We start from the raw sequence: 27,931 nt of genomic DNA, 5'->3' as shown, positions 1-27,931 counted from the left end.
ATGGCCACTATCCGTCTTTTTTATGCTTATTGACATCGCTTGTATAAACGTATATACCTTGTACACAATGAACTTTCCTGATTGGAATAAAACAAAAAGTAATAGAAGGCGCGTGTTTCTACAAAAACTGGGAATTGAACTCATCAAGCCAAACATTGAAGAACGCACCAAAAATGTTATGGGTATGCAGCGTAATATTGTTTCCTCAATGGAAAGCGTACTGAAGAGAAAAATCACCACACATCATCAGGACAATGCACGGTTTGCAACAACAGTCAAAGGTAGGTGTCATGTATGCAACTCCCAGGCGAGAACGAAACGTGAAAAACAAAACAAGCTTCCTAAAACAACAATCGTGCGTACCAAATGCAGCAGATTTGTTTGTGGGAAACATAGTGAGAAAGTAAACATTTGCGAGAATTGTGAGCTTGACACTGAAAACTCCGATTGAATACTCCGTGAAAAGTTCCGCACTACAAAGTTACTTACATCAATAGCATATGAACAGTGGCGTACATTGTTCAAGAACTCAAAATTAGTGTGATGTAAACATTGCCAAGGTTTTGAATTTAGTATTAGCTTCACATAATAATATATGAAAGGTATGTATGGTATCATCCGTCCAATTAATTTTATTGAATAATACTCAGCATACAGTTACATACAAATAAGCCTAAATACCCATGTGGACAATATACACAAAATATGACTGTCACTTATCATGTTCAGCAACTGACGTGTTAAGTTTATATATATATATATATATATATATATATATATATATATATATATATACAGGGCCGGATTTATGGGGTATACCGATGCACGAACACCCCCTATCGTTGTAAATATATACTATCTAAAATGAGAAGCTGGCAGTAAAAATAGAAACACTTTCCGAAATTTTCTGGCGTTTTTTTTCTTTCTTTGTTTAGGGCTTGCGAGAAAGCAGTGCTTTGCAAAAGCAGTAGTTTAAGTCGATTTTGTGAAGGTTCAAGGAAAAGTATTCACCAAGTAAAACAATATAACATTTGTCAAGTAGAGAAGAAAACACAAGCCAGAGGAGATAAAATATTTTCTCCTGCTATCACTTGCGACCCTCTTTAAAATACTACCCCCACCCTTACGTTCTATATATCAGCACTGTAGAGGTAAAGAATATTGTAGCATGTCATTTTGGAGGGTTTCAATCTGATTGGTTATTTTGTTAGTGATTGGTGCACCCAACTTAGAAAATCCTGGATCCGACCCTATATATACAGGGTGTCTCACCTAACTTTGCGACTTTAAATATTTCCGAAATAACAAAAAAATTGACAAATCTGTTTAGGCAAAAATGTACTCATGCCAGAAGCTTTTAAAATCCTGTAAACAACAAGTGCCTCTAGGGGTCCCATCATAGAGCCCAGAAAGCCAACTTGAAAGTTTTAAATGGAAACCCCCTATTTTTATTGCATATGCTGATTCTGCGATCGAAAATAAAGAACTTTTAGTTGAAGCATATTTGCGTTATTCTACTAGCTGGAGCTGGAGCAAATATAATTGGATATCATCGTACGCTTGTACGTCATTCAAGGCTATTGATAATCTAAATACCTCGAGAAATACACTTGCAATCGTGTCGTGTCGAATCGTGTCGAATCATTTTCAAAGATCGATTCAACTAACATAAAATGAAGTTATCTTCATCTTCCCAAAATTCCAAATAGAAATCCTCTCCATTAATGCAGATTTGGATACTGCGACCAAAAATACACAATTTTTTGTTTAAGTATTTTTTTCGTTGCCCTCCTAGATAACACATAAATCGCAAAAATAATAATATCGTTGTACCTGAGGTTGATAAATGAAAAGCTGGTTCAAGAACTGTACATGCTGTGTGATGTTGTTGCTAAAACTTGCAAACAAAGGGGTTAGAACACAAGTTTATGATAATAATATTCTTCAAAAACATATTTTTTCTGTGAGCTTGTGGATACTATGAAGGTTGATTTACTTTAGCTCTCCGTTGGGTCACGAAGTTTCAATTAATAATCGGGCATAGTGTAAAAAGAGAATTAAGTTATCCATTTTTGCCATGTTTATGTAGATATGTATAATGCGATTTGATTTCAATATAGACCATGTGATTTTATCTGAGAGGTAAAATTGAAAGTGAACACGTAAGGTTGATCGATGGATCTACTAAAGTTTAAAAGGACATCATTATTTTGTTGTTATTTTATGTAGATGTGCATAATTACGATTTGATTTGAAACTGCATATAATTCCATTTGAGAAGTGAAAGTAAATATAAACATGTAAAGTTGATCGGCAGATCTAAGAGAGCAAATGGGCTCTTATAAATTTACTGGAACAAATTACATTTGACCAGAAGACACATATGTGTCACCCATATGTCATGTTCTGTAAATACTTATGGTTGATTGTAAATTACGGTTCAGCAAAGTAGAAGCCATGATTAGATATTAGTATCAGTAGGCATTATTACAGAGAACCTCTCAACACTCAAGCTGTATTTCTACTGTATTTCAACTGCTCTCAAAGTAAAGTTCTAACGCTCTCGACGATACGAGGATGGACAATAACCAAAGGTCATGTACTGAAGTAAGGGTAATATTTGACGAAAAAATTCGCGTTCCACACAATCCCATTGCGAGACTATCGAGTGTATCGTAAGACGCGTCGAGAAAACGGTAACTATAAAGGATTGTAACATTCCTGGTCGACCGAAATCGGCGACAAACAGCTTGATGTTGCAGTCATTTGTTGAAAATACTCAACTTAGCATTCATAAAGCTGCGGAACAATATGACATTAGTCCATGTCTGCGAGAAGAATGTAAAAGAAAATGAAGTTCTACCCATACAAAATTCATGTGATACACCAACTGAATGAAGATGTCTTTGATCGCCGTGTAGAATTTTGTAAAGATATGATGAAACAAACCAATGATGATCCTACGTTTCTTACTAGCATTGTGTTCTCTGATGAAGGCACGTTTCACCTAACCGGTTACATTAACACACGTAATACCAGGTTTTAATTTGACAACAATCTCATTGGTCCTTTCAAACACACTCTACATCCTGAAGAGTTGAATATCTGGACGGCAGTGCTAAATATACAATAATTGGGCCCTTTTATTATTAATAACAATTTGACTTCTGAATTGTGTGAGGAGATGCTTCAAAATCAAATAGTTCCAGCAATGAGAGATACTGCAGAAGACAATTTTGCCTACAGATGGTTTCAGCAAGATGTACAAGACCGCACAACGGTGTAAATATGCGGCAAATTCTTAACACGGAATTTCCTAAATAACGGATTTGCAAAAGAGGTGAGATTGGGTGGCCCGTTCATTCTCTGTTCGCCTGATTTATCGCCACTATACTACTTGTTCTGGGTTTATCTAAAACTCCAAGTATTTTTTCTATACCAAACAAAACCAACCACTTTGGATAATCTTCGTCAAAGGGTTGTTGATGAAGTTGCACTTATTGAACTGAACATCACCAGGAATGCAGTATTTGTGTTTTACCATCGAATTGCTCACTGCCAGACTAAGAATGGTGTGCAGTTTGAGCGTATGTTGTGAAATATCAGTTACACTGTTCATCTGCCAATTTTAGACAACCAAGTCGAGAGAGGCAAGGGGACTCATGATAATCAAGTTCTTCGAAGAAGAAAAAAAAACGGGAAGACACTACGTGGCTGGTAAAGCTGATGTGTAGTTACGCATTCCGTAACGAGGGTAATAGTAATTTTAGATAGCAGGAAACGAAGACAGGACAACGTTCTTTTACTTCTCTACTTTCATGTGAAAGGGAATTTTCAACGAAGTTAGGGTTATGTTAAATCCAAGTGAATCAGCCACCCCTCCCTAACAATTTAACTGAACTTCGAGAACGTATTTAAGAAGCAGGTGGATTTCCTGCCTCTGTAATGTAAAAAAAAGTGTGCCAAGAATTATACTATCAAACTGATGTATGTTGAATTACAAACTGCACTCATCTTGAGCAGCTTTGACAACGAACATAACACGCATGTGTTTATAAACATAAAATAATTTTGAGTTTTCTCTAATTCAACATAAGCTGCATGTCATTGTGACTAAACAAAGTTGAGTTACTAACTTTTGAAATCGTGAAGATCATTTAAATAGCCCTGTATATCAATTAAGTTTCTTTGTGCTTTATCCAGGTTTTGTAAATTTGTTCTCCTGTGAAATCTCCTTTGTCATTTGCGCTTTTACGTACTAGTGTGAAATAATGATTTTATTCAATCTGTCCATATCACGTGATATTTAATAAACATATTGGTCTACTTGAACTTTGCGATTCTAGGGAAGACATTTCTTGTTGCAAAACACAAAATCTTTCTTTTCCACATCGTACTTGTCTACCATGGTCACATTGAAATGTAAATGAAAGCAATTTTGTTTTATGCTAAGCCTTTTTAAAATATTGGTCACATATTTCGTGCTTTTTAATTGCACATGTATTTCTCGAGTTATTTAGTTTATTATCAACCCCAGGTAGCGTACGATGATATTTCTTTTTTGTGATTACAGCGTCATCTAGCGGGTAACGAAAAGTACTTCAATTAAAATTTGAGTATTTTCGATCCCAAATTCGAGTCTCCAACAAAAATAGGGAGTTTCTATTTAAAACTTTCAAGTTGTCCCCTGAGGCCGCACGATGGGACCCCTGGAGGCAGTTGTAGTTTACACAATTTTATAGACCCCTGACATGTGTATATTCTTACGTAACTAGATTTGTTACATTTTTTATTATTTCAGAAATATTTGAGGTCGCAAAGTTAGGGGACGTACGTACGATGATATTCATTTTTTACGATTACAGCGCCATCTATTAGAATAACGAAAAAGTTTTTCAAGTAAAAGTTGCTTAGTTTTGATCGTAGAATCAGGATCTGCAATAAAAATAGGGGATTTCTATTTGAAATTTTCGAGTTGGCCCCTGGGCCCCTATTATGGGATCCTGGGGGCACCTGTTGTTTACAGAATCTTATAGCCCCAGGCATGAGTACATTCTTGCCTAACCAGATTTGTCAAATTTTTTGTTATTTCGGAAATATTTAAGGTCGCAAAGTTACGTAAGACACCCTCAATATATATATATATATATATATATATATATATATATATATGTATATATATATATATATATATATATATATATATATATATATATATATATATATATATCGGGTGTTACAAACTAACTGTTACAACTCTTGGGAGGTGACTCCTGCCACTGAAACAAGAAAAACGTTCTCTTGAGCTTTCGGCTATCGGACATAGTTTCGGATCTACAAGGTGCCGAAAGCGTGGGAAAATGACTTTCGGACGCCAATAGTTCGGAAACTATCCAGCGTAAAGAGGGCGGGTAAAAAATTCACTGAAGAAATCGTACCTGCTGTATTGAATTTTGCATGTTTCACAATCCTACCATGCATGCGCAAGGGATTCCCCAAAGGAACGTAGGAAGTCCCGGATAATCTGCCAAATGAAAATTGGTCTAAATGGATAGGAATTGATAGGGTTTCTACCAGGTAACAATAATTCGTTTGTATTAAGTCGATATCTAGAACAACTACAAAATGGCGGACACCTTTATGCCCGTTGTGTGGTTGCATAATCGCCAGGTACGGATGCTGGCCAACAGTGACGTTCTGAATATTAAGTGTAGCGAATTTGTACTCAAATGCACTAGAAAGACATCTGGAGTGTCGGTAGAGCACAACAGATGAAGCAGGGTGATTCACATGTGTGGAAACACGTAACGAAAAATGCCCAGAAATGCACTCATACTAAGTAAACGTGAGTTCAAAGCGTTGGAAATGTAAGGATTAGCGTCAAAAACATGAAATCCATTGTCAGTTGACCAAAAATATTCCCTCAACTCGATGCAATATGATGTGCACGGTTGCATACCAATAAGGATTCAACAACTGAGACCAAGTTGAAATTGCGCAAGGGAACTCACAAAGAAACTGGGTAAACTAAATGAATGTCACTAGTGGGATAGCATGATCGATATTGAATTGTTGCCGATGTGTGTGTTGATATCGACATGTAGCTAATGGACAAATATCAACATGTTCCACTACTGCTGGGACACCGTTCCACGTGCGAAAAATAGGAAAATAACTACTCGGGTTTTGAATCTGAGGCCGTGGGCTCCCAGCAGGACTGGAAACTGCAACGACGCGAGCGAAAGCAAGCGCTCTAGCACTGCGCCTTCGAGGGAGCTTCACTTTCTCTGTTCTTTGAGGAGTACCCACTTTGTTTCGCAAGCGCTCTTGTACAGCCTCCCGACATGCTTGTGTGTTTCATTTTATTACTCCTACTGCACAGTTGTAAACAATCAGAGCTTTAAAACGTTTCTTCCTACTTCTCATATCGTTTTATTTTCCATATGTATGGTGTTCCAGCAGTAGTGTTACATGTGCCAAATTGGTTCATTTTCGTCTTTGTCTTGGCATGTCCACTGTGTGTAAGATACGAATTTCTGATGTATTGTCCTATATTTCAAGTACGTCATACGTCCCAGAAGAGATGAGACATGATACAAGTTTGTTATTTTGACGCTCTATCAGAATTTGAACCATGGATTAAGAGATTTCTTTTTCATATATGTCTACTGTGGGACAATGTCCCAAACAAAGAGGGACATTGATACAATCGTGTTTAAGTTTCGTTCTACCAAAAAGTGCACCAGATGTAATAGCAGAATGTACAACGTTATTTTCCTAGTTTTCGCACTTGGGACGGTGTCCCAGCAGTAGTGGAACATGTTGACATTTGTCTATTAGCTACATGTTGATATGAACACACACATTGGCCACATTTCAATATCGATCATGCGATCCCACTAGTGACATTCATTTAGTTTATCCAGTTTCTTTGTTAGTCCCCTTGCGCAATTTCAACTTGGTCTCAGTTGTTGAATCCTTATTGGTATGCAACCGTGCACATCATATTCCATGGGATTGATGGAATGTTATTGGTGAATAGGCAATGGCTTTCATGTTCTTGATGCTATTCCTTACATTTCCGACGCTTTGAACTCACGTTTACTTAGTGTGAGTGCATTTCTGGGCATTTTTCGTTACGTGTTTTCACACATGTGAATCACCCTGCTTCATCTGTTGTGCTCTACCGACACTCCAGATGTCTTTCTAGTGCATTTGAGTACAAATTCGCTACACTTAATATTCAGAACGTCACTGTTGGCCAGCATCCGTACCTGGCGATTATGCAACCACACAACGGGCATAAAGGTGTCCGCCATTTTGTAGTTGTTCTAGATATCGACTTAATACAAACGAATTATTGTTACCTGGTAGAAACCCTTTCAATTCATATCCATTTAGACCAATTTTCATTTGGCAGATTATCCGGGACTTCCTACGTTCCTTTGGGGAATCCCTTGCGCATGCATGGTAGAATTGTGAAACATGCAAAATTCCATGCAGCAAGTATGACTTCTTCAGTGAATTTTTTACCCGCCCTCTTTACGTTAGATAGTTTCCGAACTATTGGAATCCGAAAGTCATTTTTCCACGCTTTGGGCACCTTGTAGAAAGGCCGAAAGTTCAAGAGAACTCCTTTTCTTGTCTCAGTGGCAGGAATCACCTCCCAAGAGTTGTAACAGTTATTTTGCAACACCCGATATATATATATATATATATATATATATATATATATATATATATATATATATATATATATATATATATATATATATATATATATATATATGGGGGCTTTTAAGGATCCGTCCCAAGGGCCCTCAACTTGGGCAGTTCGACACTACATATCACAGGCAGATGTTCTGTATTTATGACTGATACAAAGAAGCATGGATTCCTACGATTTGTTCTTGGAGATCAATGGGCGATGGGCGAACACTGCCCTGATAAAGGGGTGGTGAAGGAAGATGTGAATAAGAAAAAGTACATACAAGAATTCAGGAAATGGTTGTATGTATTTGTTTATCTTGTCTGTTTTGCTAAAACCATTAACTATATCGGCTCCTTTCATCAATGGGGAGGTTTAGTAATGCAGAAAGAAATCTCAAGGTTTAAGCTAACCATCTCAATTGTCAACTATTGGTACCTAACGACTTGTCGAAAGGTAGATATGCTTTTAATATATGAATTTCCTCAAGACTTTCTCAAAACATCTTTTGCTCCGAGGAAAACACTTGTAGTTCATTAACAAGAGATACTTAACTACAAAATTAGAATCTGCATATGTGATAAAAAGAACGAAAGAAATACTTCTACATAGAATGACCCACCATGAATAAAATTGTTATTAATTACTGATTCGCTATTTTTCGAATTGGTTCAGATGAAAGTTTCTTTTTATACAGACAGTGAAAGAGCGATTTCCGATATCGGTGTTTATGCGTTCAGTGATCTCTATATTCAGTGAAAGGGGACGTGTTGAGTTCATGAATTCATAAGGGATTCAAAACGTAGAAAGTTGAACGAATTTTGCATAAAGAAGAAAAGGAAGTGTTAGGTTTGATAGATAAAGGTTTGAGTCAACGCTGAATATCTGTAGAATTTGAGGTATCAAAATTACGGTAGGGAACATTAATAAACACGGGGACTCAATTATTAAGGTCTAGAGGAAAGCTATTCTAAAAATACACTAATCACACTCACTTTCTGTAAGTTAGCCACCTGACTAAATTGGCCACTCTTCAATGGAACCGATAGTGGCAAACATAGACAGGTATCACTGTACAGCCATTCTGCTTAAAGTGATCAAAATCCAAATTATTGAGAATAGACATACTAAACCTGTAATATAATTTCAACATCTTAATATTAAAATTTTGATTTTAGAAGCAACATTGTGTTTTGGCGTTATTAAATAAAATCTGAGACGAAATGAATAACAGACAGTTAATCCTCTAGAAAAATAAAAGGAACGTCTTGAATTGCGATATTTACTTTATTAAAAAATCAGTACTTGAAGCCTAGGTTACTTCAGATACGTGCTCCAAATTGATATTCCACGTTAGATTTCTGCTGGAGACTGTGCTGAAATAGTGAATTCTGAAGAATTGTCCACACCTCTCGGTTACACATTGATCACTTTCAAGCTGTTTCGACGTTGATGCCAGTCTTGAATCCCTTGTTGAGAGGAGGATTATCGTCACCATAATTTTATTAACGTCAGCAGTTTGTTTCTTTTTGACTAAAGCTATTTCCCAAAAGGTTCTACATTTTGATGGATTTAAAAATTATAAGGAAATCCGAAGATGTTAGCTATATTGTATAGCGTATTTATTGGAGACTTGTATTAATGTTGAGGCCATAAATTCCGTATTGGGTTGCTGAGGACTTACGTCTGGAGAAGAAATTCCCTTTCGTGCATGTAAAGCTTCTGAGATTGCCAAAGAAAGTTATACGCACAGTATGAGCTTTTTGTAACAGTTACTTCTGACATTAAGGTAAAACCTTTTCTATCTTACAAATGATTTTAGGATTTGAAGAAATTCCGCATTTTCGTCAATTTAAAATTGTTTAGTTTGTGTGACGTAACATTGAATAATATGGAGTCGTAAATTTTAGGGTAGACCGGACACTCTATGACATAATCGGTATATGGCCACTATATTTTCGTTTTCGTTACGTCCATGATTAATCTCATATACGCAATGACATCTTGAAATTTTAAAATATGCACCACTAAATTATTTGCCTTTATTTGCGTTGACTTTAATAGCTGTTAACTTACCATTCATTATTTATTTTCTACATCCCTTAATTTTAACGTCAGAAAGATCAGATATCTTTACTATATAAGGTGAATGGCAAGTCCTTTGATTACTTTAGATTTTATCCTCTCTAACAGTTTTCTAAAGAAAGTGTGATATGTTAAAGCCACGCTTTTTCTGTACAAAATATACACAGTGTATGCTCACTTGTAACAATATGTAGTCTACAGCCAGGCTAAAATAAATTCCAGTAAAATGGGTAACGCTAATATGACAGTAACTGCTTTTTTAAGTGTTTCTTATAAATGTAGTACAGGGTGTAAATTAAGCAATCTTACAGAATAAACACTTCTTACTAGTACTTACTGTCATTATTATTCCGTACAGAGGTTAAGTTTGTTCAAAGAATGTTATGAACACGCAACTAGTTATATGTAGTGTTGGGAAGTAACGTAACGCAAGTAACGCGTTACAAGTACTTTTTAAGTAACGTTTCCTAGTAACGCGTTACATCTTTTCCAAAGTAACTGTAAGGGTAACGCGTTACAAATTTTTAAGTAACGTACCTAGTTTGCGTTACTTTTTCCGCGTTACATTTCGGATGAGTAACTACAATATATGTATATTTTTTTCGGAAACAAATGTTTCTTTCCTGTATAGGGATGCGCACGAGACAAGATTTGTGGGTGTCTCGACTCCAAAATGTGCCGTAAAAGTGATGTCTCGACTCGAAAAATGTATATTTCTCCATTGGAAGAGCCGTGTCTCGACTCGAAGTTTGTCAGGAAAATCCCGTCTCGACTCGTCTCGTGTACATCCCTATTCCTGTAAATGAATTTCTTAGAATGAAACAATCGAGCATGAACTACGTAGCTATGTCAGTGACCGACAGTCACAGACACACATAGAAACAGATAAGTTCGTAGTGCCACTTGCTGTTTTTTGAAGATGAGGACAGCCTTAGGGAAATCACGTGTACTAATTGCAAGCACCTGGAAGATTTTGCCGTAAGTTTTGACAGCACCAAATCAATACATTCAGTGAGTGAACTAGGAGTGCAATTATACTGGTAGTCTATTTTACTTTGATTAGTATTGTTTTTATAAATATGGAGAACGAAAATATTTTACTGTTCGAACATTTGAAAGAATACTTTTTCTTAAGAGCTGAGGATGATGGTGGACAGAATTTAAAAGTAAAGTGTCTGAAGTGCCCCGACGGAAAATATTTGTCAACAACTAGGGTGCCATAATTAACGATTTACAGTAAGGGGTTAATATGAATAAACTGTGTTCTGATGAGCAGGCCTACTTTATTACTGGAAAATAGTTTGCTGATGGTATGTAATATTGGAGTTCTTTCAGATCAGTTTCAAGTCGAGTCGAGTCAAGTCGAGTTTCGAGTCAAATCAAGGGTAATATCCTCGAGTCGAGTTCCGAGCCGATTCAGTTTTTCCCGTCGAGTTTCGAGTCCAGTCGAGTTTGATAAATGGCTCGTTCGTTTTAAGTCGTCTTGAAATCATGGCCTGATTACACTGGAAAACGAAAGCTATGAGAAATATAAGCTAAACAGTAATATGGAATACTTTTAGGGACACTGCTCGCATCTCGTCTCGTCTCGATAGCGAGACCACAAGAGCTTTTTTATAACAAGCTCAGCTCGGCTCGACTCAACTGAGAAGATGGCTCGAGCCAGCTCACTTGGGGTGAACCATCGGCTCGAGCTGGCTTGGTAGGGATGAGCCATCTGCTCGGTTCGGCTCAACTGAGCCAAGGGCTCTAGCCGAGTCGGTTGGGTGAGCTGTTGGCTCGGCTCACTTCTTGGTTCGGGTCGATAGTGAATGAGCTGTGAGCCGAGTTGCTCGAGTCGTTGACAATTCTAAACCGCCCATCTTTCATTTTTATATACAGTGTTGTTATAATTAATTAATTAATTAATTAATAATAATATAAGTTGTAGTAGTAGTAGTGTCATTGATAATAATTATACTGTCTATGTAATATACTTGAAGAAGTACTCGAAACTATACATCGGACTTGGCTCGAGTCGACTCGAAACTCGACCCCAATTCGAGTCGAGTTAGAGGAAATTTTTCGAGCCTAGTTCTCGGTTCGAGCTCAAAGATGTCTGTTTCTAGTCGAATCAAGTTTCAAAGAAAATTCGCACGTGTCATTCCCTACGAGTAACGCAGTATGGCATCTTATCAATGTTACATTATATTGAAATGTTCATATATCAACAAAAAATTTGCCCTTGCATTTACATAAAGCGATTCAGAACGTGCAATAATAATAATAATAATAATAATAATAATAATAATAATAATAATAATAATAATAATAATAATAATAGCGGTAGTAATAGTAGTACGGAAAATTGAAGTCATATTTTTTTCACATTTTTAAAGTTTCAGACCTAAAAGTAACGCATTAGTAACGCGTTACTTTCGAAGTAAAGTAACAGTTACTTTTTTGGGTCAAGTAGCGCGTTACTAACGCGTTACATTTTAATAGAAAGTAAAGTAACTTGTAACGCGTTACATTTTTACAAGTAACTTACCCAACACTGGTTATATGGTGCACCAAACGCTAATTTTCTGTAAGTGCAGAGGTAACTCCTTCAGCACATGTGGGTTGTCACTGACCCGGTGTCACAGATTCCATGAGCAAACGACTATTTCATGAAGTCTTTTCGGACATCCATGTCTTCAGGCAGCAGTTGCTGTACCACTCTAACTTTATAGGGCTAAGCTACAATTTTAAACATTTGCGTAATGCTGTGTGTATATTGCCAAATGGAGAGCTCGGACCAACGTCACACTGATTATTTTTCACAGTCACATACAGCTTGCACATCCATCGACATTTTTTCTATTAACAACCTTGATCCACTGATTCTCGATGTGTTCACTACAATATATGTTTTCTGGAGTTTCTCGTACAGTCGCTTGATGAAGGATTTGTTTGGAGCATCTGTTCCGTATTTCTCTGTGTAGGTCTTCTGGGTCAAAGCATAAATGCTGGTACGAATATATATACTAGATTCTGGTTTGTGCTGGTGTGGATGTGTGCTGATGGTGACTACAGTTTTATTTTTCACTTCTCATTAAACATTATTTTTCTTGTCATTGTTATCCTTATAAGAAATAGTACAATACCAAAATGAAACTTATGCATTAGTTATGACACAATTAATTTATTATAGATATTGTAGATTGTTAGAGAATACGGGTGAAGTTTACAATTCCCGCTCCAGCTGGTATCCGTACTCATACACAAGAAATTACACTCGATTAATTTTAAGAAGATGGGTCCAAACCAAACGTCCCTGATCCTAAGCCAACCCGACTCTACCCTCTCTACTATACTCTACAATACCCTACCCGGCTCTATTATAATCTTTTAAAGCAGCTTAAGTTATCAATGCCTAGCTAGATCAGGGGCGGATCCAGGACCGACTTCTGGGGGGGGGGTGTTGTCATACTGCTACTTTTAAGGGCTCCAAACTTTGGGATGGGTTTTATTTATATATATAAAATAAGAAAGTTCTCTCCCCTGGGAGGCGGGCGATTGCCCCGATCGCCCCCCCCCCCTGGATTCGCCCCTGAGCTAGATAGTGTATTGTAAAATTTACCCGAGAATATTATTGTACTGTGTTGGGAATTTTTGAAATAAAAAGATTTAGTATATTTCGGTGATTTCAAAGGAACAAATTCTATTCATCTTTGTTATTCTACATAAGAGATTAAACAATGGTTTCACAGACCTCACCAGCGAGGTCCCTGAGTATTTTACTATACATTACCACACTAAAATAAAAACATACTATCTCATAAAAGAAAAGCAAAATAACGGTGCCAGTAATGTTGTTTCAATTTTCAAAGATTCTTATGAATACAATTCAAGTTTATTATTTATATATTTATTTATTTAAAAAACTACTTACCTGGACTATATATAAAGGGATATTGTTTACGATTCATCAGCCTTGATTTGAAACCATTAACCAGTTCAGTAGTAAAGCTGTTATTTGGAGCATAAAGGAATTGCATTGGGCTATACTGATTGAAACTTCTTATAATCTCAACTTCTGTAGCAAGAGGTCTAACTGTTGCTTCTTTGTAGTAAACAATGTCATTTTCTTCTGGAAAAGCCAAGAAGACAAATAGCCCAATACCAATTAGAATTACAATCAGATTAGAAAACCAACATCTTCGTCGAATTAACAAGTCTTTCCAGAAAAGAACAAAAATTTTTCTCATAGTTCCAGCCATTTCTAGTTAAAACTATCTTCTTCTCTGGAACGTCTCTGGAGTCTCTGGAACGTCTCTGGACTTTGTTTAACTGGAAATATAAAAATATTATACTTATAATTTTTAATATGTATCAAAATTATTAGATAATTTTGTAATTTATGACACTTAAATTAACCATGCATCAAATCGTTATAGTATTCGAAGAATAAACATTACAGTGGACCCATAAGTGGTCACGAATTTAATCCATTCTGTAACGCTGTTCATGAACCGAAATAATTCTTCTGATTAAAATTAATGTGTATATATAATTAACCTGCTTCAAAACCAGATAAACATGATACTGCTTTTATTTGGTATATTTTTAAGTAGTTTTTTTTGTCATGAAGAATATAAGATAAAATTAAAATTATTCCCAATTAAAGACAAATAGACACCACTAAATTAAATTATATGAGGGCTAAAATCGAACAAGAAAGTGCGGTAAAAAAAATAGACTCTGAACACATCAGTCTCACAAATAATGATGCTTGCACTTATGAAGAAATTTATTTCCATAGGGAACATATTTCGCAATTAGTACATTGTTTTCTACATAAGAATAAAAATATTTTGTAGGCCTATACAGTTAACTCTTTGTGTTAATATTTGTGCATGACATCGCAAGTGACCTAAACATCTATCATCAGTGTTAAATTATTCGGAGAAAGATAGCTGAAAAGTGACCGTACCTCTTGTTTATACCAACATGCCATGTTTTGTTGAATTTCCGGCTACATCATATTTTAGAATAGATTTTTCTCCGCCGTTTCAGGTATTATTTAATTTGTTTCAAAATACCGTGTTTACTCGCGTCATAATCGCCCTCGCATAATACTCGCATTTTAAGTTCGAACTAAAAACATTCGCCAAACAAATTCCCCGCATGAAAGTCTCAGTCTACGGGATTTTTGTCTTCGTGAATGAGACTTTCTTCAAAATGGATTATCTTGTGCGAGTACCTACGTGTTTATTTCTTCTTTTTGGTGTTACGTAGTTGTTATTCATGTGTTTTCCGATTATGTAAATGTATCGTTTCTTTGTGCCAATGCCAAGAACAATTTTTTTTTGTCCCCCACGAATCGGTAAGTTACGAATTTAATTTTTACAAGTTTTAATACTTTACCGTAGGCCTATGTAGGTTATATTTTATTTATGTTCACACAATGTTGTATGTATGAAAATTCCAAATTGTTTTGATCGTAGCGATAACGAATGGCAGCTTTCCTAGCATAATAGTCGCAGTTGGATTTTCACATTAAAAACTGGTATAAAAAGTGCGACTATTACGTGACTAAACATGGTAATTATTTAATTATAACTTTTGCATTTTTTTATATGTATTAGCTTATTGGATTGGCGAATATAACCAACGGTTCTCGAGATAATCGCTACAGCCACACATCAATACGAACATACACATATACAGGTCAACTGAGAACCTACTTTTTTTTCTTTCAGTCGGCAACATGTCTACATGAAAGTCACGAATGGAATATACTACGTAAAAGCAGGTGGTATCACTGTACTAAAAGGGAAAATATTGGACCTAGTCAGTGTCTGCTTCAGCTATTGATATTGATTAATCATCTTGCTACTCTGTTAGTCTCATTTGCCTAACCGAATGTGTACAGTTGTTATTTTATTAGCCTGCTACATTTTGGTTTTATATAAATGTCTGAGAATGATCTTATTTCTTTTTCTTTAATTTTTCTCTATTTTTACCATTTTTAACTTTCGAGTGACGATAGGAGAAAAAAATGGTAATTATGAAATAAAATTGAATTCGAGATTTCAGCGGATTTACACATTTCTTGGCCTCTAAATGTCGAAAAATGAATTTTTGGATGTCTGTTCGTTCGTTCTGATATAAACATGTTCACTGGCCCAGAGCCCATGCCGATCAATGTATCGAAACCAAATTTAAAACTTAAAATTTTTTATTAGATTCCCTAGGGATACTTTTTGAATTTTCTTCCTATCCCTAAAAATAAAGGGTAGTTTACTGAATGGTGAAAATTAAAATTTGCAGTTTTCTCAAAAACAGCTCTAATGTTTTCGCTCATATTCCATAAACTAATGTTCTATTATTAACCATAATATGGAATAGGTCATTATTTGTAGGTATAATCCAGAACTGATAATTTATCCTTGGAAAATGAGTTTTTCGAACTATTTTCACTTAATCAACACAGGCAATTTTGTTCAGATTTCGTAAATAAATATTTAATTAACCTGACACTATAGCATAATTCATTTCTCTCGAAAAAAAAATAGAAGGGATACTTATCCTTTGATGTGCTTTTTCCCGGACGATTTTCAAAAACGACTATGGTGATTTTGCTCATGTTTCATCATTAGATGTTTCATTAAAAATCTAACATTATGGCGTAATTCATTTGCCTTGAAGAACTTCACAAGGGGTAAGTTGTTCTTGGAGGTGAGTTTTTCTTTAAAAAATGAATTTTGTTCCTACCTTTAAACATAAGAGTAGAGCGAATATTTAAATATGCTATTTTCTCAAAAACAGCTCTAAGGATTTCACTCATATTTCATAAATAAATGTTCCAGCAATAACCCTATAATATGGCATATGTTGTTTTTCAAGGAAATATCCAGAAGGGGTACTGTAAGTTTTCCGGATTTTTTTTTCTCAAAAACAAAATGAGCGAATTTGTTCATATTTCGTAAATAAGTAATTAATTAATAATGTAATAATATACCATAACCCATTGCTCTAAAAAAATTACAGTAACCAGTGTTTATTTTTGGAAGTGAGTTAAAAAAAAAACAGACAATTCTGTTCAATAAATTTATAATGTTGCATAAATCATTTATCAAGAAAATATTTACAAGAGTAGTTTCCTTTATTAATATTATTGGTATTATTATTATTATTATTATTATTATTATTATTATTATTATTATTATTATTATTATTATTATTATTATTATTATTATTATTATTATTATTATTTACTACAACTCATGCAATTTTGTTGATATGTCGTAAATAAATATTTTATAAATAACCCTAATATTTACTTTTAGATGGAGTTTTCTTCGAACGACGAATAAATTTGTTCATATTTCATAAATAAATGTTTCAGTTATAATTGCTGATTTACTTTAAGAAATTAGAGCGGAAGTCCGAATTTTCTTACATACTGATACATAAAGGCGAAGTCAAACAAATAAACTTTTTTTTTTTTTTTTTTTGCTATGTGTAGTTTATGGGCACATTTTCTACAAACCTCTTATTGTAATGTTATACAATGTGAAAGCGCATGTTTCAACTGCAAATAATAATAATAATATGTGTACATATATACGTATGTGTAGTCTATGCACAGTACATTATTAATGCTTTCATATTCTGAAACAGGATTTTCAGTTCACTTTTAGTATGTAATAGTCCGCCTCCCCCCCCCCCCCTGGAAAAATCTTGGCTCCTCAAAGAAAAACTTACTGGGTACACTTCTGGACCTCTGAACTATTACAGTGAAAGCATGCATGCGAAGCCACAGACAAAATATATAATTGTTACACTCCTAATTCAAATAAATAGCTATAGAATACAAATAAGTAGAGAATAACAAAGCGTCGAGAAATAATATTTCTAACTTTACACAGAAATGAGCTGTATAGACGTTACTTTTATGAACCGAAATATCAGCGTTATCGTGATCTTTTGTCAATCATGAACTGATATAGGGTAAGTTTAAGGCGGGAAACACTCACAGAGATTCAGTAAATTTCTTCCCTTCTGGACTTACGGAACTTCTTGCATATTTTGGAGGTTCCTCGTGTATATATGATTAGTAGACTCCCAGAATTTTTAGGCATATTTTAAATATTTTTTGACACGAAGGTCATGACTACAGTTTAAAACATTTGTTATATTCTGAAACATTTTTCAAGAATATTTTGATAAATAAGAAATAAATCGGAATTCGATATTTCCAATTATGCTGCCACCGCCCAAGTCTAGATAGGACTTGGGTCGAAAGAATGGTCGAATAAATGGTTATTCATTTGCTTTCGAAACGATCGAAGGGAAACGCACACTTGCTTTTCATTGACTTATGAAAGTATAATCATGTCCCTACTTTACAGGTTACTAAATATTATAAATGTAAGAGAAATGAGGCTACTTAACTTTTCACTAATACTTAGTTTTTGTATTTGTTTCAAATTAACTGTAAACAAGTATGTATACTAGTAGGTATGCAACCAAATTATTTTTACAAAATAGGTTAAAAATTCAAAGTAAAAAAAAAAAAAATAGGTAAAGCAGTGTTGGCAACAATTATTTCTCACTTCTTCAACGGCTTGAATTGTTTGTACTGAGCAAATATTTAATATTAAGTTCAATGATTCCATATGTACAACAAATACATAATTATGCAATAAAAAATTCGTTTATTTTTTCCTGTGAAGTTGACTATGGGTAGACAAACACTGTGTACGTGGACATTATCAAAGTTCTCTCGTTTCCTTTTACTTTCATCATTTCATCATTTTATTCATTCTCATCATCACTGTTTCCTTTATGCTCACAGAGCATAACCATGGGACGTAAAACTGAAAGATTTCATTTTTTGTGTAGTATTTGTAACTGACATCAGATTATAAAGAATGGCTTGAAAGTAAAAAAAATCACTGCAGGCCCCAAAGCCTGGTTTTGCGGAAGGAGGACGAAAATCCGACTTCACTGTCAAACCGGATGTGACTTCCCTCTTATAGAACTCTGCAGCCGCCACTGGGTCTAACATTGTTGAGAGTAAGCGTATACGAAAACTCTGCAACTCGCTTGCAAATGGAGTAAAATAGATTTCGGCACAGAATTAAGGGCTCAACTTGACACAGCGAACAACCTGCTGCAAAAGATTAGTTGAAAATCACCTTTTCAGCTACCAATGGAACACCACACACTAAGCACACGTAACTAGAAAGTCTTGTAATGTGTTTCTGACAGTCCAGTTTCAGCTATCGCATGTTGAGACAGCCCTGGAATGTCTGAAGATGAATTAATTGCCTTTTGAGTGTAGGCAAAGAGTAGTTAATTGCTGTGTACCCATACGACAATTGGCGCTAGAAGAAGTGTTACCATCTCGAAATTACTGCTTCAATTTTCCGGTGCCCTCAAACGTTACAATTGCATTCAAACATCTTTGTAAATATGTTTGTGGTGTGGTCTTTTTAATTTGACACACACACACACACAAGAAGTAAAAAAACGCTGTATGAGTATCAGGCTGCTTTATACAAAATGTGGATCGCGTAAAAACGTACTGTATGACAATAATCATAGGATGATATAAACAGACAGTTTCTTTTGCATATTTCTAACAGCCAAGTGATCCCAGACTTGATACCCAGTAGAGCATTGTAGAAAAGCCGTTGGCCCTCACCAGTTTTATTGTGTGTTAATTTTTGGTCGAAAGAAGGGTCACAATCTTTGAACACACCCGATATTCATCTCATTTGAGCACAGTGGTCTTCATGCTCTCCCTAAGCTTAAATCCATCCTCAAGGGGCAGTGGTTTAAATATGTTGAGCCGATTAAAGCGAACGCGACGTCAGTGCTGGATAGCATTCCAGTGAACGACTCTTCTAGGGCGTTCCAGAGCCTCTACGACCAGTCCTATGAGTATGCGGTCAGGAAAGGGATGTATGCAAAAACTAATAACAATAATAATAACACCGAGTACTGGTAACTTCCTCTGACATCGTTAAGTGTATTCGACGTAGTCCCGGAACGTATTGAGTAGACTGCATAGGGTACGAAGTGACATTATAGCAGAGGTTAGGATACCAAATATAATGATTAGCAATCAAAATTTGTTGGGATACGAAATAAGAAGGACAAGATATAACTAAATCAGAAAATCTGATTTTAGTTCTGAAAATATGTTATTGACGGAGCTATTTGAATGCTAATTCCGAAGGAGAAAGTAGATAAACAGCAGTTACTATTAACACGTACAAGGGAACATCTTATATTGATAGTAGAATTGCCTAATCAAACAATGCGCAATCGATAGAGTGAAGAAAAGTGAGAAATCCAAAGTTTTACGGGCAGACACCCAGAAACACAGGAGATAGAGGAAAGAATGATCTATAATCATGTGAAGATAGGAATGCGAAAGATACATTGACGCAGAAAGAACTTCAATAATGATTAAAGTAATCAAAAGGACATTTCCAAAACAGTATAGGAACCAAACATTGTACCCACAGACATGCTCAATAACATCATATGTAATGCAGTGTTGCCAACGGAGCACAAAGTGGAACAATGAAGTTTTGTTAAATGGCAGGAAACACAAATTATAACATCTAGCAAATCTAATTATGAGTAGAACTATACCTGTGAAATCTTGATGTACAGTGTTGACAACGTTTGCGGATAGGCCTATGTTAATTCTTATATGAATCTTGGATGTAGAAGAATATATACGGTACACGATTCGAACTAGTTAATATCAAAATATGAGACCACAAACAAGAATATAATCACTGAAGTACGCAAAATAAGGGAAGAAGCACAGTGTCAAAGCAGTTTTGTCCAAGTGGAAAATCGGAATAGTATCAAACACAACACACAAAACTGAAATGATGCATGCGCTTGGATTGACAATTGATTAGCAGGCTCAGTTTTCTAATGCACGTAATATTGTATCACCTCACACATTGTTGGTTTTGTTATAATTTGTGTTGCGTGAAATTTAACAAAACTTCATTTTGTGTTAAGTTGGCAACACTGCATTACATATGATGTTATTGAGCATGTCTGTGCGTACAATGTTTGCTTACTATACTGTTGTGTAAATGTCCTTTTAATTACTTTAATCATTATTGAAGTTCTTTCTGTGTCAATGTATCTTTTGCATTGCTATCTTCACATGATTCTCGATCCTTCTTTCCTCTGTATCTCGTGTGCTTCTGGGTATCGGCCCGTAAAATTTTGGATTTCTCACTTTTCTTCACTCCTCTATCGATTGCGCATTGTTTGATTGGGCAACGCTACTATCAATATAAGATGTTCCCTTGTTAGGGTTGCCTATGAGTTAAGAGCTAAGACTGTTCGAAAAGATGTCATGAAAGAGCTGTCTTGTCTCGAAAAGTGTATTTGTCTCTATTTGAAGAGTTATGTCTTATGAAGAAAATTCTGTTTCGTCTCGTCTCGTCTCATCTCGTGATTCTTCTCAATTTAAAGCAATTGAACTTTATTCTAGGTGTTTGTACTATGAAACCACAAATCATTCTTTGGAATGGAAGCGTATTTTATATTTGTAAAAGCTTTTATTCTTACACAATATTACAATAGAATGTTCTTTTAAATTTAAGTTAGTGCTGTTACGCAAGAATGAGGTTATAAAGGACAGAACCTATTCTTCAAGTGGACTCCAAACACTGGCGTCGTTAGCTTTCCAAATATGGGGGCGGGAGGTTGGATGAATCAAAATCAAAATCCTCTTTTTGACAAAAGTTATATATACACAAAGTAGTATAGTTGCTTTAAAAATATTTGACTAAAGTCTGCGGGACGCGACCCCCGACCCGTGCTCCAAACCTCAACTAGGCTTGAATCCAGTGCAGTTGGTAAGTTTAGAGATCATCACACAGGTTAAGCCGTCTCTCACCACACTACCTCACTCGCAAAGCAGTGGATTATAGGACACACACCAGCGGCTCAGCATTTCTTCTTCATGTTCTAATGGGACTGGAAATACGAAACAAAATATTGTTTCTTTATTATAATTGAAAAAAGTCATACACACACAAAATTTCCCACCAAAAAACAAAAGTAAACTTACCAAAGAAAGACTTTTTACAAATAGTAAGCTATATGCGTCAGTGCTACGAGTATGTACATTACTGCTAGGACCAGGGGTAAAAGTGAGGGGGAATGCGGGAGAACGTCGTCCGCCCACTTCCGAAAAAAAAAACTATGTCGTCCCCCAACTTCCTAAAAAATACAATGGGTAAAGATAGGCAAGGGGGACGGCGTGACGTCATGCGTCCCACTACCTTTTCAGATCCACTTTTACCCTTGGCTAGGACTGTCACTGTTAGAAGAAATGAAATAAACATAGATGTTATCTGCTGCTTAACAATGGATAGAGTAACTCGGGAGGAAGTGAACATAGTAAGCATGAAAGTCAAAAATATCTTACACAGAATTGGTAGCACGGCTGATTAACAATTATATATCAATAGGACAGATCTTCTGCATTCTGAAATTACAAATATGGTTCATATCGTGTTTGAAGTAACGTGCACAGAAAGAAATGAATATACATATGAGGTGGAGTGCTAAGAAGAATTGTCCTAGACATAATGTAAGTAGTATGGGCCTGACCTGGTCTCACTTTTGATTATCCAATTTGGAGACTCCTGGACCATAGCGAATGAATCAGGGATGCTTTGGCCCGGATGTGCGTCACCTATTGAAATTTTGCTTATGCTTATTCAGGGGCCATGCACGCTGGTGCCAATGAGTCAGAGGTACCTTGGCCCTGCCATGACGTCATTGAATTGGAACAGATGTTATGAAGATTCTTTAAAATTACAAAAAATATGGTCTTGATGATTCATTACGTTATGAAATAGTACAGGATTACGAATGCTTTTTATTTTTCGTTCCTTTTTATGGCATAAGATTTGGAGATTGTTATCCCTTTGAGACGGTGACAATGAGAAATGAATGAAAGTGTGGGCGAAAATTGGAGTATCCCGAGCATAATGTTTTGCACCACAAAACTACTTTCGCGGGGTTTGAACTAGGGACCCAATACAGCAGAGGTGAACGCCCTACCATTCAGCCACTGCGCTCTCTACTGGTGCGAATGAATTAGAGGTATTTGGTTCAAGCAAATGTGTTCGTATGACATCACTGAACTGGGATTTTTAGCTTGGAGGTTATGATTTTTAGTTTCGTTCCGTTTTATGGGTATAAAATTACTAAAACAAGGTTTGATCTCTTTCTTGATGATCTATTACATTAAGAATCAGTAGACCCCAGTAATAGTATAAATTAGTATTAGTATTAATATGAAACTCGAAAACTTTGGAGTTCCTCCGTGGCTAACCGGTTAGCGTATGCGCCTTTAACGTGGGACACCAGGGTTCCATTCCCGGAAGGAGCTCATGCGGTTTGGATTTCACGTTAATTAGTAGGTTTTATTCTCGCTGCTGAACGGGACGTTAAACTCAAAATCAACTTAACTCAAAAACTTTGGGAGGTATACTTGACTTTTGGTTAAGGTATAGTTCTCATTCACGTGACTTATGGGACTCGAACCACGATATTCAATGTCAAAAAGTGTGTCCAGGAAAGCATACATTTATTTGAGACGCATAAAAGAGGGGTAGGAGCGATCCCGGACTTGGTTAACAATAATAATTTATATTGTATTCGTTTGTGGATTAAATAAAACTGTTGGAAAGATTTAAAAATCTTCTTTGTGTATTGACTTATAATCATGTTGAAAAAGAATCGTCAACTATATCGTGTTACATATGCTTACGTATTCGTTGTCACAGTATTGTTGGCATTGTTTGTTTGAACAAGTACGGTGTTTAATTGTCAAATAGTGTGTAATGGTTTACTTTGAAAAGATATATTCATTCTTTGAGAAGGAGAAAAGAGATGAGATGATGTTATTTTGGACCTAGTTAGTACCTCTTGTTTTCGTCTGTGACGTCACATTTACGTTTTGTTTAAAACTGATTGGTTCATTGTAATAACGATTAATCATACTCATGTAACGAGACAACATTGAGGAGTTATTTCTTATGACAAAACAAGAACATATATGTGTAATGGTTTACTTTGAAAGAATACATTCATTCCTAGAGAAGGTAAAAGAGGGAAGTGATGAGCTGAACCTAGTTACTACCTTTCGTTTCCATTCGTGGATAAATAATAATGACGTCATGAGTATAGGCTTTTATAGGGCATGGGTACATGAACGAACACTAAAATTTCATGATTGGTGGGTTAATTTGGCAGAACCAAAGTCATGGTCTTCAGAACTAATGTTAGTATTTGATCATCTAAAATTGATAAAGATATAATTTGGGAAGGTTTCTAACCTTATGTATTCTCTTTATTACGTTATAGGCATGCACAGGCTAGATTTAGTTTCCGAAGGTCATGAGTTTGATTCTCGATGATGGCTTATATGACTGATATTAACAAATTTTTGTGCTGTTTAGGATTTATGCTCTACATAGACATTGTGTGAGCTCTTCATAGTAGAGTTTACTCTCACTTTATTTAGATATAATGAGGATATGCGTACCTTAATGCACTCCTCTTAAGCTTTTTGATAAGAGAGAACCACAATACTTTAAGGTTACCGTAGATGCGGGCTACTTGGACCCAATTTTGCAACAAATTCGTTCTTTCGGACTATTTTCATCCACGAAAACTCGAAAGTTATTGTCATTACCCATATTAAGTGAAACTACAGGCTTTATTGCACATATCGAGGACAGTTTTAGTTACATATATTGAAAACAAAGCACAGGCGATTATTGTGAAAAATGGGTCCAAGTAAGACTCGCGTTCGGGCTACTTGAACCCACCCCCATATTTTCCTACAGAAAACCATTGAAATCTGCTCTGAGACTAAGTAGGACGTAGGTGTTCCAAGAACAACACTTTTTATTTACTGCAAACCACAAAGAGAACATATTAAGAGGTACTATCAAATATAATGATTGTAATAGCTGATTACGTTTTCTTCTGCAGATGCACGAGCCCTATCTATATTAGCAGCGAATCTAGTCGTTGACTGGAGGTGCATTTTCTAAAATAACTTCACTCAATCTCGACTGGGAAGATTGTCTTAGAAAGCAATGACAGTTCTCCCATGCATGGCAAAATAGGACTTCACAATAAATCTGAAATCAAGTTAATTAACGAGGAGTCTGAAATCACAAACTCTATCAAGATGACTAGCGAAGGCTATTTCTTCTTCTTCAGTGAACACTTTCAGATGGCCCGAATTCTGCCTTGACCTATTTTTTAATCTTCTTTCTATGGTGGAACGACTTGTCTTGAAGTGAGCTTCTGTTTCTTTTCGCGACATTTTCCCCGACTGAATTGCTGGTAAACATTCTTCAAGCTGTTATGAAAAATCAGCATATTTTCGACCTGCAGGCAATCTTTTATTTTGATGTACCATTTTGTACCGGTATCCTTAAGGAAACAATGAATAGTCCATACTTGTGTGACACGTGACAACAGACCTTTATTTTTTATTGATAAAGATAACAAAGGATGGGGTGGGATAAAGATAACAAAAGATGTGGGACAAAATATCCATGTTTTCCAGGTCATATGTACACACTTCATATACTGTATAATGCAATTACGCACACATCTTATTGTATATGAGAAAGTTTACCATGTCAATTTCATTAACCTATATGTAACTACTTATGTGTTTACCTAGCATTGGTTCCACTTCCTTGCAAATAGTGTCCACACATAAAAGTTTGGCGCTCAATAAATACACTCTTTTCGTCAACGACCTTTCTCACCAATGCTGCTCAATCGTAGCCTACCACAGAACTAGTTTCAATGTGTGTACGCCTGCATTATGATCCCATCTAACGGATCTAACTCTGAACTCACTCATTATTGCATTGCATATGAGACTTTAAACGAGTTTTTGGTATGGGTCCAAGTAGCCCCTTAAGGGTCCAAGTAGCCCGCATTTACGGTATCTTCTTGGTCTTGGTGTTAGTTCGTGTAATTTATATCTTAAATAACATTGACGGTTTAGTTAAAATCATCATCTCAAAATATTTTAGCCAAATTTTTCAGTGAGTGCAAAGAGGGAATTGTTTCACGGTTAACCGTCAAACCTTATCCGGTTTTTAACTATTCGATTAACAAATAAACGGTTTTTAACTATTCAATTGACAAATAAACTGTTTTTAACTATTCTATTAACAAATAAAGGGTTTTTAACTATTCGATTAAATTTTGAGTCTTCACTAATTTCCAGTAATTACAAAAGTTCAAGTGAAAATGTGAAACTAAAATTTCTAGAACTTAAAAGTTTAAAATCAAAAAATTTGAACTGAAATTTTCGAATTAAATGTTTCAACCTGTGTCAAACTAAAAATTTTATAACTTGAAATTTTCAAATCAATTTTCGAACTAAAAAGTTGAAACCAAATTATAGAACTAGAAAGTTGAAACTAAAATTTTCGAACAAAAAACCAAATAAAATTTTTCGAATTCGAAATTTCAAATCAGAAAAAATCAAACTGAAATTTTAGAATTAAAAGTTTTCGAAACAAATTTTGGAAAACTACAAATCTTCGAACAAAAAAAGGTGAAATAAATAATTTCGATTTCAAATTTTTCGAATCAAAAAATTTCTCACTGAAATTTCGGAACTAGAAATGTAAACTAAAATTTTCGAAACATGAAATCAAAATTTTCGAACCGAAAGAAGTTGAAATCAATTTTTAGAACTAGAAAGTTCGAACTAAAATTTTCGAACAAAAAAAAATGAATTGAAGATTTTTCAAACGAAAAATTCGAACTGAAATGTTCCAATTAAAAGTTTTAATTAAAGTTCGAATTAAAAGTTTTAAAGTTCGAATTAAAAGTTAGTTCGACATGTGTCAAACTAAAAATTTTCAAATCACAATTTTTCGAACCTAAAAAGTTGATACCAAATTTTAGAACTAGAAAGTTGAAATTAATATTTTTGAACAAAAAAAATGAAATCAAGATTTTTCAAAGGAAAAAATCAAACTGAAATTTTCGAATTAAAATTTTCAACCTGTCAAACTAAAAATTATTACAGAATTTACAAACCTAAAATTTACAACCTAAAATTTCAATCCAAAATTTTCGAACTGAAAGTTTAAAGTTTCGAACAAAAAATAATTCGAAATTTTCATACAAACTTTTTGAAAAAAATAAGCAGAGGTTTGAAAGTGATCACACCTTAGAAATAGTGATACAAATAACTAGCAAAATTGTATGTAGTATTTTTACTTCGAAATATTCCATACCCTCTTTTTGAAACAAAATAAAATTAAAATAAAACATAAGAGAAATACTTAGATTTATATGATACAATTAAAGGTTGCACATCTGGAACTTTTGGTTCTGTATATTCTTGAAATTCTACAGTTAAGTTTTTTATAACCACCATCAAGGGCGCCCATCAGGGGGGACCAGGGGGGCGTTCGATCCGCAGAAGAAAATGTATTTCAGAATATTGAAAATCCAATAGAATTTTTGCATTAGTTACAGCAAAATTTGAAACTATTTTTGAAACATCGCTTATACTTGCCCCCCCTTGGACCCAACATGGGCGCCCTTGACCACCATCACGGTTTACCCAGTCCTCAAGTTTTCTGAATTTTTAACAAGAGGGATTCAACATATCATTATGTAACTCAAAAAAAAAAAAAAAAAAGATCTACGGAATATATTTAAGTTAAGGTAAATACAACTACACAACAAACATGACTGAGTGGTTGGCTTTTGCGCTTCTATTGGGAAGTCCGGGATTCAACACACCATTCGACCATTCTGACCAAGCTTTCTTTCATTCGATCTGTGAATGTAGAAATAGTGCGTGTACTGGCCGACTAGGAGTGTAGGAGTTGGCCGACTTCCTTTCTTATTGTTTTTAAATCGTTATTATTACTAATTACCAGCAGTGACGGTTTTGCGAAGGTTAGGGGGTCGGTCTTTCGAACTGAAGCCTGTTCCCCAAAGTTGCTTAATGTCTAAAACTAACGAAATATCTATTAGTTATGCCTTTACTCATAAACTTTAAGCTCCCCTCAAATAAAAATTACAAATGTTTAGAAGAACTAAACA

General features: G+C 35.2%; 1 protein-coding gene across 1 annotated transcript in view; it reads right to left on the bottom strand.

Moving 5' to 3' along the window:
* The window catches only part of LOC145660858 (uncharacterized), a 270,816-nt gene that overhangs the window by 136,336 nt on the left and 106,549 nt on the right, over positions 1 to 27,931 (bottom strand). The window contains exon 2 of the mRNA XM_081726283.1: positions 13,710 to 14,107. Coding sequence (XP_081582409.1) covers positions 13,710 to 14,037 — 328 coding nt within the window. The 5' untranslated portion in view covers positions 14,038 to 14,107. The remainder of the gene's footprint in view (positions 1 to 13,709; positions 14,108 to 27,931) is intronic.

This window comes from Thermobia domestica, chromosome 9 (assembly GCF_964235325.1).
Source record: "Thermobia domestica chromosome 9, izTheDome1.hap1.1, whole genome shotgun sequence".
NCBI lineage: Eukaryota > Metazoa > Arthropoda > Insecta > Zygentoma > Lepismatidae > Thermobia > Thermobia domestica.
Note: the sequence above shows the minus strand (reverse complement) of the source record. Positions and strands in the feature narration are given on the sequence as shown.